The sequence below is a fragment of the Trachymyrmex cornetzi genome, unplaced genomic scaffold, assembly GCF_001594075.2.
Source record: "Trachymyrmex cornetzi isolate Tcor2-1 unplaced genomic scaffold, Tcor1.1 scaffold156, whole genome shotgun sequence".
NCBI lineage: Eukaryota > Metazoa > Arthropoda > Insecta > Hymenoptera > Formicidae > Trachymyrmex > Trachymyrmex cornetzi.
The window spans coordinates 4,676,735-4,692,634 of record NW_017296157.1 but is presented as its reverse complement, the minus strand read 5'-3'; the positions used below and the strand labels follow the sequence as shown (position 1 = coordinate 4,692,634).

Here is a 15,900-nt window from a genome sequence, read left to right as displayed (position 1 = left end):
TTCATACCATAAAAATTATGTCTAAGACATTTTGTCGAAAAATGAATAGTTTCGGAAATAATTGTTTGCTTCCATACTTTTTCCCCACCCTGTATATATATATATATATATACACACGCACGAACATTACATCTCAAATTATATCTCTCTTGTTCGAATAACTTTCCTCTTCCCATGCACGGATGTTCCGTTTTCAAGCAGAACTCTCTTTGGGCGTCCATAACGCGTTCCCCTTAATGGGGGCTATACGTTTAGTTTACTTTGTGAATATCCTGATACTCCTTGATACTGTGCCTTGAAATGGCACTTAAGTGCATCGTCAAGTATGATTCTCGATGAAAGTAACGGCGGCGCGAGTGACACTTTCTCAGGTTTATGAGTGCAAGGCTTCATTCGCGACATTGCTTTCAGGATACCGTTTTCATGAGGATCATAAAAAGAAGCTTCGTAAAAGATTTCGTTTTCACTTCTCGATGTGCGACGATAAAAGTCACGGTTTGGACCTTGAATAATGGGTATAGTGACACACTTGTACTGAAAAGATTATTTTCGTTGTACTAATCGATATTTAAATATAAAGTTGTTAGGGATTTAAGTGCTAACCCTTATAATTCTCTTAGGTACGCAAAACAACGTCATAAATCCAGAGAGTCTGCCGTGCAGCATTCCTGATGCGATTTTTGTCCGAGGAAAAAGCTGCCTAATCCAGTAATCCACCGAGTTAAAAATGGTTTGCACGTCGGGCAAGTCGGTGGTGCAAAAATGAAGAATAAATAATGAAGCCAGGTAGAAAAAAGGATCCGAGTGCAAACGATTAATTCTGTATTCTATCCCACACTCAACCCGCGCCCTATCTCTCTATAAATCCTAGATTTTCATTTTGTCTTCGTTTTCAAAGATTATGGCTCGTACATAGAACGCGCTTAAAAGTATTAGAGCGTATTAGCAATTTTAGTTTACATTACATGCATAATTGAAAAATTTGTTAAATTTAATATAAAATGAATATGTAAGGAGGTAACGCAAACATTATGTAAAAAATTAATACAAAAAATGTACCACTGACACAATTTGTAAGCAATCATATTTCTTCACACACATCAAATTTAATATTTATAATACATTAAGTTAATACGTCGCAATAAGTTTCTAAAATACCTATAATATGATAAAGTAACATATTTTATTCATTCTTTTTTAGAATTTATTTTTAAAAAGACCATTATTTTTATGTTGTTTGTTCACTTACACATAAATTGTGTTATTTTAACACTATGAAATGTTAAATATCAATTTAACACAAAATAATTAAATAACACAATCAGATTATGTTAAAAATTAACCCTCGAATATATTAAAAATTCAACACAAAATTTTAACAAGAATTTGAGCAGATTGTATCTAATACAAATATAAAATATAAAATACTTTTTTTGTATATATTATAGACAGACAGAGAGAGAGAGAGAGAGAGAGAGAGAGGGAATTTATAAAATAAAATACGTTCTGTGTGAATGTGGGCCCATATTTATAAATTTAAAGATTATGCTACGTTTATGTCTTCCTTCATCGACATCAGGTGAAGTTGGAAAAATGTTTTTGTAATAATCTAAATTAATAGAATGATTTTACTGAAATATCTAAAAATTTAGCTAGATCAGAAAATAATTTTATTGGACTATCAAAATAGTTCTGTGGATTGTTCAAAACGATTATTAGAATGTCAAAACTATTTAAGTATTGCTTAAATAGAAGTTCTTTATAGAATTATTTTGATGGTCCAACAAAATTATTTTCAGATTTGTATCTGTCTACATTTTTAGATTTTACTTTGGTAAAATAGATCTTTGTATGTACCATTATAACATTGTAACGATTATCATGCATGTAATAATTTTTGCAGCTAAATTTCCAGTAACAGTATAACTCGACTATTCGTCCACTTTTCGTCTTCTCTGATAAACAGGACTTCGCTTCTTTCTTGATGCCCATTTGAAAGGTGGCAGCACGATCCGGAAGGTGAAAGTCCCAGGATGAAGAGGGAAGGAGTGGTGGTGCACATATAGAGGGGTGGAGAGGGCGCGGCTTGTCCAGACGTTCTCTGTCCTGACGACGACGACGATGTCGCCGAAGTTGATATTTCTGCTGGGATCCTTGTGTCTACTCGTCGGTAAGTGCAATTTATCAGTAATCTTACAATTTAACTGCGCAAAAGTTCCTCGTGTTGCGATTCCGACGTCTAATTGAATGGTACCATTTATAGTCATCAAAGTTAGAGTTCAATTTTTAAATTTCAATTTATATAGTACATATATATATGTATATATGTCAAACTTAATAGCGCAAACTGCCCAATTGAAGTTGTGAGATATTAATCTAGTTGAAAAAATGTTAAGAGTTCGAATATCGCATGGAAAAGGAAATACCGTCAGTAGATATTTAAAAATTGAAGTTATAAATATAGATAAGAGAGAATCTTTAAAATCAACGTTGGCAGTGTGCATTAAAAAAAAAAGAAAGAGAGAGAAATAAACTTACTTTGGAGAACCACTGTCGTTTTCCCCTCCCCCGTTGCCCTGACATTTTCAAGACTTTCTACTTCTACCGGAGTTCACCGACCCCTCCTTCGATTCGCGATCGCGAAGCGCACGATCGTGTCGTGAACCGATCGTGACATTTTCAACGATTAATCGAATTCACCTCCACTTTGTCCCCGTGCAAAATGTCACATTCAATTGAAGTCCGCCTTTGACACATCGATTGATCTTAATTTTTACTACAATCCTTATGACTTTATCATCTACGGAAATAATTATAAGGATTTAAAAAATTTGAGCTATTTAAAAAGTAGAATGACTCTTACACAAGAATATATACTTATTATTAAATTTTGTAACATATTTTGTATAATTTCTAGAAGACTTAATAATTATTAAACGTGTTGTGACTGTCACGCGAAGAAGATATAAATTGAATTTAATATAAAGTTAATTGTGTAACTCATACGCAATACAAAACGAGCATTATTAATTAATAAATCATATTCTGTCTTCTCAGGGACACAGGTCAGAGCGCAAGATGAGGAAGGAGCCGACGGGATTGACGCAAACGCAGAGGAACTTTGTCAGGACAGGCCGGGCGACGAATACTTTCGCTTGAGCGTTGAAGGAGACTGTCGAGATGTCGTGAGGTAAGCCGTCGTATTATTCCACGAATACAGGATCGGATCCCACTTCAACGTTCCGAGCAGAATAATATTATATAAACCTCTCTCTCTACACTATTTCATACAGAAATTAAAAATTTAGGCACCGGTTTCCAAGAACTTGGAGAACGTCGCGGCGAGCTGCCTCCGCGCTTTATATCATTATAATTATACCGCCTTATATAATGCATTTAATTTACAGCGAGTGAATGGAATCACGCGCAAGGTGAATCGGGTTTTAAGTAAAAAAGCTAGCTCGCTGACTCACTTCCGCCTGTATCTCGTCTTATATCACTGACTCTACCGGTCGCCAGGAAGCAGACTCGTCAGACTCAATCGCTGTACTTTCCCTGAATCACGCGCCGGTTCTAATCTCGCTAATATAATCCTAATGTGCTTACCTTTACGCACACACATTCAAAAGAGCTTTGCTAAAATGATCGTTAAAAGATGCAGGAAGCGAGATGCATGTTACATTATTTTATATCTTCTAAGTGAAATTTTAGATAGACTTATAAAGATAAGACCTGGTTGCACCAACGTTACTTTGACTTGAGCGAGACTTGAAATTCTTTTTGGCTCGTTTTAAAGTTGAGCGAGAGACAGAGACAGAGAGATTTTTAAATCTCGCTTAAAATCAATGTAACGTTGGTGTAATCGGGCCTAAATCAAGTAAGGGAAAAAATCCCACTGTTGGCCACAAGGTAGATGTTGGTACTTGGTAATTCTTATGCAAAAATATACATTATTAAGCACATCAAGATCTGTTTTTGACCAAAAATAGGATTCTTTCTCTTATTTGATTTTTACATCATTTGTTCAACACCATGACAGAGAATGTAAGTCTCAAGGGCGTCCGGTTTTGACAGAATGTATAATAAATACATCCTGGAATGCAAATGATGATAAGTTATGGATGATAAAAACGTTAACGGTTTAGTCATTGATCCAGGATGTGACTGATCAGAAATGCCTCGATCGAGTTCCGATTTTCCAGGGCTCAAGGCGATCCGGTAGATGCAACTTCGAGACCAGTTTAACACTTCACTTGCCATTTGATATTTTTTTTTATTGACACGAGTAACTTGCCTTTATCGTATTTCTAATGCAGCAATCATTGTTCCTTCATCTATTCAACGACTTTCATTCACGGGAGTATCATTAAAACATAAAATCATATTAACGGAACACAATAGAAGCGCATAAACGCTATATATTACTCGGTTATGTTACGTCACAACAATGGCTCACGCATAATGCCAGTTTATAATATGTCAATGCATTTATACTTGTTTATTGTAAACACACATTGTTTCGTCTCTATTGTATTCCGTGCTTAATTATTTCGTGAAACAGAGCGAAATTCTAAATTATTCACTGTGTTCTCGAGAGGCCGTTACACGTGCGTTGAAAATAGAGTCTCTCAAGCAAATCTGGCCAGGTATTATTTCTTACAAATTGATTAACTTGAATCTGCGATTAATAATAGTAGAACCAATCGCAATTTTCTATTTAATAACGTGGAAATTGAATAAAAATTTAAACAGAAATTAAAATAATAAAAATGATAAAATTATATATCTAAGTCATAAAATTACAAAATTATAAAATTTACATATCTTTTACCGTATAACTACTATAAAAATATATTTTAACAATCTTTTATTGCACACTTCTTTTCGCTCGCCATATTTGAGCATTGTCTGACACTGTCGAAGTTGGTTAGACTCTTGCCCGAGGGACTCTAAAGGGAAAAGATTTTCGATATGAGAATGATCTTAGGTGCGACAAAGCCAGCGAGATTGGAGTAACCAGGTTGGCGACGGTGCGGTGCCCGACGGGTCTCGCGTTCGACATCGAGCGGCAGACCTGCGACTGGAAGACGAATGTGAAGAACTGTGATCAGCTCGAGAGTAAGCAAACGTCACGTCTTTTTCCTTAATGAGACTCACGCAGGCATCCTTTGTTTTCTGTCCCGGCTCCGGCAGGTGTACAATGTCCGGCCTGAAACAAATCACGTGTCCCAGCGGATTGGCCTTTGACTTGGACAAACAGACCTGCGACTGGAAGGGCAAAGTCACCAACTGTGACAAGCTCGAGAGTAAGTCGGAGAATCGGCGATGACCAATCTTGCCGGTTAAATCGCCGATTCCCTCGTAGACTCGCAACGTAGCACGCACCGTTCGCATCATTAGAACTAACGCATGATCGTCTTCACGCACCTTACGCAGTTCCCGATGCGTAGCGACCCTGAACGTCTCTGAATGCTTATCGGGAGATATTAAATAAAAAAGAAATAGAGATATCATTAGAGGTCAAAGGACCCTGCATTAATTATACGAAAAAGATTTCAGTTAAATTGTCTAAAACTGTGACATTTTTCTTAGCTTATGAGATGATAATTAATAGTTTTTTCATAATTATAATCATAAAAAATAGATAAATTTTGCTGTAGTATTATTTGAAAGTTATTATTTTGGGTTTAATCGGATAGAAAAGTACTTTTAATTACAGTATACAAGTTGTTTCTTGCACTATATAGGCATAGGCATTTATATTATAGATATCCATATGTGATAATGTCAGGAATATTAATGGAATAGCCAACGACATAGATGCATACATACCTATACGTATACCCACACCATCCTGCACACACACACGCATCATACACACACATATACACAAATTGTGCAACATAAACCTTTCGATAATGAACACGTATGGTTATACAGAATGTCCCATAAAGGCTGTAACAATGCTTAAAGGGAGATTCCTAAAATTATTTTGAAACAAAAATTCTAATACCAAAATGTGGAGACTACACGTAGAGAATTTTGTTTTAAAATTTATCCCGAAAATATGGTAGTTGTGGTACAATAAAATATTTTAAAGATTTTTACCATGCATTTCAGTAAAATTAATCGGACTTATTTTATACTTTATTGCAGTTTTATTAATGAATGAGAGAGATTTACATTAAAATTCTCGGAAATGCAATGTTGCCCCACGACTATCATATTTTCAAAGTAAACTCTAAGAAAAAATTCTCTCCTTGTATGATCATTTTTTATAATAATTAGAAGCATCGGTAATTTTATCTTTGCAAGTGTAATCTTTATATCAATATTTTAACAAGAAGCGATAATTAATTTCTTTTTTAATATTTTGCGTAGTATCATATCTAAATGTTAAATACAATTCATTAACTTTAAATGCTTATAATTAAAAAAATTGTTATAGTCTCGATATTTGAGTGTTAGAATTTTTGTCTTAAAATGAGGTCAGGAATGTACCTTATGATTGTTACGGTCTTTACAGGATACCTTGTATATGTGTTTAATTATATAAATGTTTATACAGTAAAAAAAACTGTGTAGATAAAGATATTTTTCAATACAAGTAGGATCCAAAACAACAAGTTTGAAGTGCTACAGTAAAATCTGCCTATTTTTTTACGAAAGCTTTTAATCGGTATCTCATTAGTTACAAAACATAAGTATCAGTTAATTTGACTAAAACTTTTTTCCATATATATGATTAGTGCGAGGTCTTTTTCTCGAATCGTTTGAAAGTTTCCGCCATCGATCGCAATTTGTAGTTTTGAATAAAATCGTTGCCCAATTATAACAAGCAAGAAGTCGCTTCTTTTAATCGCGATACGGAATATTGCGCAATCGTTTCCGTTACGTAAACGACGTGGCTCGAAAAAGCCAACTATGCGAAACTTTCCAACGACGCGCGATGCCATTAAACCGGAAAGCGCGCATTAACATGACGATGGGATTCGACGTGAGATTGATCGCGAGAGGGGAAACGAGGGAAGAGATTTGTACTTTCAGGCAGAGAGCGATTAACGATCGAAAATGCCCAGGTCCCGATACTTTCGAGAGATGTTTCTCGCCAGACCACTTTCGTCCTGAGGCTCGCGGCGGGTCTTGATCGGGACTGGTTTCGATTTTCAGCGAAAGTGCCACCTCAGCGGGGCCTTGTTCGATTCGAGCGGGACGAAAACACTTCAGAGACGCTATGGTCGTGAAAACATTGGGCCTCGCGAACGACTAACCCGGTTTCGAATCCTCGAAACTATCTCTCCTGCATTTTTCTCATGCAATTTCCACGACTCACTGCTCATACGACTAACAAAACTGCACTTTCCAACGGAGTTGGACGAAGAGATCAGTGTTCTCGATTCTGTTCTGGTTTAACTAATAGTTTTCCGACCTCGTTTCGATTATTTAAAGGATGGCTATTAAATATACATGTATCAATTAACTTTTCTTTTCTGATTTACAATCTCATTGAGAATTCCTTTTGCTAAAGGATCTCTCTTTTCACAGAAGGCAATTTCAGCTGATACTAATTCCGCATTTGAGTTAAGTGAAGTTTAATGAGATATTTGATTCTTGCGGTTTCGTCCAATTTCGATCTTTTTACTGGACTTGCTGTCGGCTTAACGTCGGTATGTCGTCAAATCGTTAACACTATGTTGCGTGCCAGTCTGCACGCGGAAGACTATTAGGCTTCCGCGTTACAACACTGTTCTCTCTTGTGAGCGGCGATAACCGGTAGCGAAATATTTATCCCGTGTACATATATTAGATATATCACGTTTAGTGGCTGAGAGAGATACTTACTTTTGAGTGACAGCGTTCGAAGTCAGTTACTGAGTAAGCGAATCTCGTGCTAAGTGATTTCCGTTATGAAAGACCGCAGGAAGGAAAGCAAGCGTTTGCGCAAAAACGTTTGTGCATAAAATCACGTGTTGCAACTCACCCACTGATAATCTCTCTACTTCGGAGATAATTGTGATTTTTGCACTGATGTTTCAAAATGTAATTCCATTTAACGTTGAACGCACCGCTGCGTTCGATTCTCATTCCGTTGAATACGAACTTCGTGTTAGATAAATTAATTCTAATATTTCAAGTTTTATTCCAAGAGCCCGATTTTTATTTTTCTGTTTATTTTTCTAATATTTCAAGTACGGCTATTAGATAAATACTAAAAAATTAAAATTAATGCACTAGCAAAACATAATTGAGATACATGTATATTTCGCATTATACGTTACCGGCGCTGATAAAATTTCAAATGTCACGATCTTTCTGCAGTACGAGTCAATATTGGCACGCAATGATTTTCTAACATTTAGCGCTCCCCCTTCTCCCCCTAATTCGCTCCAGGTACGAGGTTGCACGTATTCGTTCGCCGATCTTTCTCTCTACATCCAGATCGGTTTCGCTTCGGCGGTCTGGCCTCCTTATAGGAGTACCTCCTCGGTTACTCGGGCCAGCCGTCCGACTGGCTCGCTTTTACTACTGAAGTCTCAAAACGTTCAATCAATCCGATCGTTAATCTCATTGAGAGAGACTTCTTCTTTCCCACGATCGTCAGACGACGGGAAATGGTAACGAGATGTTTTTTCACGTTCATTTCCGTAATTTTAATCTGTCGCAGCTGTCGATCGGTAAACAGGATGTCACATACTTTCTTTCGATTACAAATGGCAGCTAAGGTGCAGGCATAAGAGTCGTCGATTTCCAAACACGGAAGGTCTTCACGAATGCAAAGAAATAACAAAAAGAGAATATGTTATTCAACGTCTTCATCACGTTCATCAATTAATCCTGAAAATCGCGACATTGCCAAACATGCCAAATTCCTCATGCCCATGCTGCTTTTACACTCCAATTTAATTTTGCAACAGTTATTCTCGCTCCTCTACACACATACATACACACACAATTTCGCTCGCACTATCACATTTCCAAAACTTTTTTTTTTTTCACTTTCTCTCTTTCTTCTTGCCTCTCTCATTTTCTCATACACACGAATAACGGCTTGCGTGCGCCGCTGCCAGTCGACGAGGCAGACAAATGCCGAGTCAAAGTTTATCTTTGGAGTTTCGCTATCGAGCGAAAGACAAATAGTCTTCCTGCGAGAACCGGTAAAGTGGTTGCAGGACGAGACGTATATGTATACCCTTTCATGGAGAATGAAATGGGAAGCTCTGAGCACAACGTTGACCGACCGACAAATTGTGCATTTTGTAGTCAACGGCAAATATAGAAAAAAACTACAGGATGAAAATAAAAGAGGACGATAAACGAGACGAGACGAAAGCCATTCCGACGAAGGATTCAAATAAGAAAAAAACTCGGAGAGTAATAGCGTAAGAACGAGTGCTGTTAATCCTATATTACTCATATGGTTTTTTTTAACTTAATTGCTCACGTGGAGTATTTTTGACATCCCAATATTATATTTCAATTTCTATTGTTCTCGTTAATGATTTATAATTAAATAAAGATTGATAATATTCTATACATTCTTTTGAGATAAAGATAAATATAAATATTTTTTTTAATTGTGAAATACTTAGACGTCATATTTTATGCGAAGGACGTCTTCTAGACGTCTCGTGTATGTCTTTAGGACGTTCGAAGTCTGTATGAGCAATTTGTACTAAATATAATGAGTATAATGACATTCATATTCGAATTTAAGGTGAGGGTATCCTAGACATCCCATATGAATAATGAAGGGTTAAAGCGTTCTCTTCTCCAGAATTAAGATCCTATATCAGAATTTGGCCGCGAGCCATTTTATCAAAATCCTACGAGAGATAGACATATAATTTCTCCCTGTATATATACTATATACATACATATATATACTATACATATATCGCACTCTAACTTATACTATCTCATTTTATATCTTAATTAAATTATAGAATAAAACAGTGTAAGTAAAAGTAAGATAGTACACATATATCAAGGATAAATGTACATATGTATGTATGAATATACACATATATATATATATATCTTCCTCTCTTGTAGGATTTTGATAAACTCTGATATAAGATCTCTACTCCGGAAGAATTCCAAAAGCTAAAAATCTTTGAGCTACCTGTATATATACTACGCCATCGCGCGTTAAAAAATATCTAGAGTAGAGATTTAATATGTTACTGCTCGCTAAGGTGACGAGATAGACTGCGGAAATTGGGCGGCACGAATTAATTCAGCACAATCTCCCCCCAGCTTAACAGTTTTATTTTGCATCTTTGTATTCCAAGTCTACTATGTAGAACAGACTTGTCCAATTTGAGCTCCGAAGTCAAAACGCAAAGCCATCGGCGTAAAAAAATTTAATGTAAGATTTTAGGAACTATAAAGTGTCGATAAGCGTCACTTGCATATTAACACTTTACAGTCATCGAAATCTTACCCTCATTAAATTTTTTTGCGTAGATAGCTTTGCATTTTGGCTCCGGAGCTCAAATTGGATCGGCCTGATGTAGAACGACACACGGCTCCTACGCTGCTGCGTGTAAATAAATGGGGAAAAGTGGCATTCGGGCCTTGATTACACCTGTATCTGGTCACGTGAATTACTTAGAGCACCAGCAGTGAGAATTTCATATAATGTATAGTAGCTGGCCATAAAGTGCCTATTATGAGATCTTAATTGCCTTGATTGCACCATCAGTCTAGTTCTTCATGTAAATTATGTAGAGCGTGATAACGATAACGATCTCATACAATAATCGGTAATCGGCCATAAAATTATTACAAGACTACTACAAGATCTTTTATCTATTAATAACATTTATTAATTAACGGAATTAACTTTAAACCAATTATTAATAAAAAGAATTTTTCGATTAAAGTTATAATTTACTGATTTACAATAATTAATTGATTTACGGTACAAATTGATTAAAAGCGCAATAAATATCTTCTCGTACTGGGCATTCGATGGTCTTTCTATTGATGTTCGATGGATTTCTGCTCGATATCTCGAATGGTTGTCAATTAGCAGACGAGCGTTGCGCGGTCTAACGGAAATTGCATTTTGCAGAGCCTCGTAAGGTCTTGCCCATCCTTAAGACCGACGAACCCGTTTGCCCAGAGGGAAAATTGTCGTGCGGTAACGGCGAGTGCGTCGACAAGGAGCTCTTCTGTAATGGCAAACCTGACTGCAAGGACGAGTCCGACGAGAACGCCTGCAGTAAGTGTTGTAACGTATTACCGACTACGTTCGCCTACCGATGTTAACATGAGCCGATCCCAGATTTAGATTATAATCGCCTTGTGTAAAAATAGAAACGTCGAACATAATAATAATTGTTAAAGTATTAAAGTAGATGTATAAGAATGTCTTTGATAACTTTAGTATCGAGACAGCTCGACACATATAGCTGAAAAAAAAAATATATTTCATCAAATATGAAGAAGAATGCTAGCCTATCACGGTCAAAGTTAGATATTTCAAATAATACAATATACCTGTATTCATTTTAAATGAATTTTATTTCAAATAAGATTGCGCCGATTTCGGACTTTCAACACAATTAGTCTGAAATGCTACTAATCCCCCCTAAATTAGAAAAACTGCAAAAAACTTATATATATTTCAATATTTGATAGCTACTACTAGACTCTTTCTCCAGTGGCTCTTTAAATTAATTCGATTTAAGTAAAGAAATTTCTTTAATATTTTTAAAATTAACATACGTGTTATTAGAAATATATTTAACTTATAGCTGTGGAAACCGATCCGAACCGCGCTCCAGATTGCGATCCTACGCAATGCGTCCTACCTGACTGCTACTGTTCGGCCGATGGCACCCGTATACCCGGCAACATCGATCCCCAGCAAGTGCCGCAGATGATCACAATCACTTTCAACGGCGCTGTGAATGTGGACAATATCGATCTTTACGACGAGGTCTTTAACGGGCAACGTCAGAACCCGAACGGCTGCCAGATCCGCGGTACATTCTTCGTTTCTCACAAGTACACCAACTATTCGGCGGTGCAGGATCTTCATCGACGCGGTCATGAGATCGCGGTGTTTTCATTGACGCACAAGGAAGATCCGCAGTATTGGAGCCAGGGTACGTACGACGACTGGCTGGCAGAGATGGCTGGTGCCAGGCTGATCATCGAGCGTTTCGCCAACATCACCGATGGCTCCATCATTGGTGTGCGGGCCCCTTACCTTAGAGTCGGTGGTAACAAACAGTTCGAGATGATGGCTGATCAGTTCTTCGTATATGACGCCTCCATCACTGCGTCTCTGGGACGTGTGCCAATTTGGCCGTACACGTTGTACTTCAGGATGCCCCACAAGTGCAACGGCAACGGTGGCAACTGCCCGTCGAGGTCGCATCCAGTTTGGGAGATGGTGATGAACGAACTGGACCGCAGAGACGATCCTACATTTGATGAGTCCTTGCCAGGTTGTCACATGGTTGACTCCTGCTCCAACATCCAGACTGGCGAGCAGTTCGCTCGTCTGCTCAGACACAACTTTAACAGGCACTTCAATAGCAACAGAGCGCCGCTCGGTTTGCACTTCCACGCGTCCTGGTTGAAGAGTAAGAAAGAATACAAGGAAGAGCTGATCAAGTTCATCGAGGAAATGATTGCCAGGAGCGACGTGTACTTCGTCACCATGGTTCAGGTGAGAGATTGAGCTTGTATTTTTTGCAGAGAGAGAGAACGGTTTTGTGGAAATTGATCTAAAAATTTAGATAAGTATAAATCTGAAAATAATTTTATCGGATTATGAAAGTAATTATATAAAGCTGATTGCTAGAATATCAAAACTTTTTTTAGCATTGTTCATCATGCTTGAATTTCCTACATAAGTATTTTGATGGTCCAATAAAAAAAATTATATTAAAAATTGTATGAAATAAGTTATTTCATATATGTAATGTGGCGAACAAAAATGTCACAAAGGTGCTCTATAAGCACAAACCTTTGATACATTATAGCTCAAAAACGTATTATTAGATAATTCATTTTTCAATTATTTCACCGGAATTTATTGTTAGTTTTCCACTATTTTATTATATCGTTTCATAATTATTAATTAGTGCAAGGTCTATTCCACCCGATACACTTTATTTGAGAAACGTCCTAGAACATCTTCTGAAAGTCTTTAGGATATTTCTTGAAGGTCTGTGTTGTATAAGTTATTTTCAGGTATCTCTATCTTCCTAAATTTTTAGATACTTCGCAAATTGTCCGTGTAATAATCATTAATGTATTCATATACATTAAAGAGTAGAAGTTTTAAATCTCGTTTGTTCTCTAGGTAATTAAATGGATGCAACAGCCCACTGAGCTCTCCGCACTCAGAGATTTCCAGGACTGGAAGGAGACCTGTGATGAGAAGGGTTTGCCCTACTGCTCATTGCCCAACGCTTGCCCTCTGACGACCAGAGAGTTACCCGGAGAGACTCTGCGTCTCTTCACCTGCATGGAGTGCCCCAATAACTATCCATGGTTGTTGGACCCGACCGGCGACGGCTTCTCCGCGAGAAAGTGATCCATCATCCGCGAAACGAACGACGCGCCGACGCGTCAGCCGATCGCGCGATCGGATTATCAGAGATCGATCATTTTTCCGGCAAGTCCGGGAATCACGTCGGATAAGACGTGGTAATTGACCACGGCGAACCGATCGGAACGAGGACGCGGCTCTGAAAGATACAGAGAAAGCAATCGGGCGATGGGCGCGTTGAGGCGCGAAATTTCGGATGAGATCCCGGAGATCGTCTTATCACGATTAGAAAGTGTCACCTTGGCCGCTTAAAGATCGGGTCATAACACTAATATTAATGTAGAGCGAAGCGCCTCTGCTTTCGCAAGGGGAAACGTACCGCGCCCGGTTTCTCTTCCGTGACTCGACTATAATTATTATTATTTATGTAAATTAAGATCGGTAAAACGCATATCGCCGCATACGGTTGCGAGGACTGATCGATTTCTCGTGGGGAAACGCCATCGCTTATGATCGCGGGGAAAAAGCTCGTCTCCTTCCTGCCCGCGTGACGAGAGCGGCGAGCCTGCACGTCTAGAGACGCGACTCTCGAAAATTGATGCTCGACGAGAACGAGACAATACCGGAGACTTCCCACTTGTACATAATCACCGGATCCTTGCCCTCCCAATTCTCGTCCTCGTTGCTTTCTAGAGACACTTGTAGGCGGAACGATAACGGAGCCTCGCGGCCGATGAAGCGAAAGATGAAAAGTTGAATATACCATCCCGTGCCTCTCTGAATATGTACTCTGTAGAATTTAAGCGACGCGCGACATTCTAAGTATATAAATTTTTAGTGTTCTTATAATATTTCCGAATAAAAACTGTATGTACAAAAATAACATGTATATTACATACCAATTCCCGCAATCAATACATAATATATTTCATAATATTTATAAAATAATAATAATTAATTAGATGATAGGATTAATTTTGTTTTTTAAAGATCTTATTATAAAGGAGATCAGAACTTTAGAGTTACAAGAAATCAAATGTATATATAGTTATATTAACAAATAATTAGATAATATTGCACAAAATTTATAACTTCTACCTAATTCTATAATATCATATAATTCAATATTAATATATATCATTATTGAAATTTCACGAATTTAAATTTTATTAATTAGTATCTATCAATTTAAATATCTATTATAATATTAAAATTTTTTTTAGTCATGTCATATGATATTTAATTCTGCAAGATCGTAAAAATTAATTCTGTGTTTTAAGGTAGTAGTTTTATCTTTTGAGCCGCTTCTTTAATCGTCGTTATATTCTTGAGAGATATAATATTTAGCTTCGGGATATTCTTCCCCTTAGGGATTATCTTCCAAGTATTAAACTTTCTCACACTACGATAAGGTGTTACTTAAAAGGAGTCTTGTTAAAGACCTTGTTAAATTAGTTAAAAAGGTACTTAACATCACTTTCAAAAATTTGATAAGTTTATTGCTGCTACGAAATATTTAATGTACTAAAATGATTATCGGTTTTTATCTTATTCTTTTTAAAAAATATTATTTTGTACCCTTTTGTTATTAACACTTTTCTAAAACACATAGTTCTTTTACCATTAATTAGCATCTTTTAAGTAATGCTATTTTTATTTAAAAAAATATATTTTTAGCGTTCTTTATACTTTTAATAAATTTTTCCAGCCATTTATTAACATTATTTTATAGTAATTTCTTTTTATATCTTATAATTCAGTATTTTATTCTTTGTCTTACTACATACAAAAGAATGTACATTTAAAAATAGGAGCATATAGTGAATACATGTCTCTATAAAAGGCAAAATGTAGATCTATTTTGCAAATCATTGTATGCCATTTTTTAGTTAAAGCATTTAAAAAATCTTACGCGCATGCATAAATGAACACGCCGCTGTACATATGGACGCGTGTGAACACATAACACGTGTTTACTACACTACTTCGACCAGCTGATCAGCTGATCGGTAGTAGTCACGTGTTTCGTGATTGAAGAAGCAAATGGGATCCGCGCGTATGCGTCAGTCATATATATCTGTCCTTAAATTGAGATTATAGGTCAATATATATAATCTGCAGTGCGTTATTAGCTTTGTTTTCTAATGCACAATAAAAATACAATGTTAAAATAAAATAGGTATAAATACTAGCTATTGTAGCGATCAAATAGATGGTGAAGCTCTCTATTTCGTAAGAAAGATTCAACTTCCATCTGTGTAAAACGGGGCTTGTAATTATATATAATTTGACATCCATATCTGTCTTTTATTTCATTTCTTCGTCAATATGTTTTCCGTCGATGACACAGCAGAGAATCACAGTTCTAACACTCCTGATTTAAGGTT

The 15,900-nt window shown here is 36.7% G+C and overlaps 1 protein-coding gene across 2 annotated transcripts; it reads left to right on the top strand.

The window, feature by feature from the left end:
* Positions 1–2,076: 2,076 nt before the first annotated feature.
* On the top strand, positions 2,077–14,402 carry verm (LDLa and CE4_CDA_like_1 domain-containing protein vermiform). 2 transcript variants are annotated; one of them, XM_018503345.1, is made up of 6 exons: positions 2,077–2,170; positions 3,058–3,190; positions 5,194–5,306; positions 11,078–11,227; positions 11,763–12,685; positions 13,325–14,402. In XM_018503345.1, the coding sequence occupies exons 1-6, from the start codon at positions 2,122–2,124 to the stop codon at positions 13,556–13,558; spliced, it is 1,602 nt and encodes a 533-aa protein (XP_018358847.1). In that variant the 5' UTR covers positions 2,077–2,121; the 3' UTR covers positions 13,559–14,402. The 2 variants fall into 2 exon arrangements, with proteins under 2 accessions (XP_018358847.1, XP_018358846.1); XM_018503344.1 differs by lacking the exon at positions 5,194–5,306 and adding an exon at positions 4,988–5,118.
* The last annotated feature ends 1,498 nt before the right edge of the window (positions 14,403–15,900 follow it).

Coding starts and splice junctions, on each gene's coding strand:
- verm (XM_018503344.1), top strand. CDS start 2,122: ATGTCGCCGAAGTTGATATTTCTGCTGGGATCCTTGTGTCTACTCGTC. Junction 3,191..4,987: donor GACTGTCGAGATGTCGTGAG/GTAAGCCGTCGT, acceptor GAATGATCTTAG/GTGCGACAAAGCCAGCGAGA. Junction 5,119..11,077: donor GAACTGTGATCAGCTCGAGA/GTAAGCAAACGT, acceptor TGCATTTTGCAG/AGCCTCGTAAGGTCTTGCCC.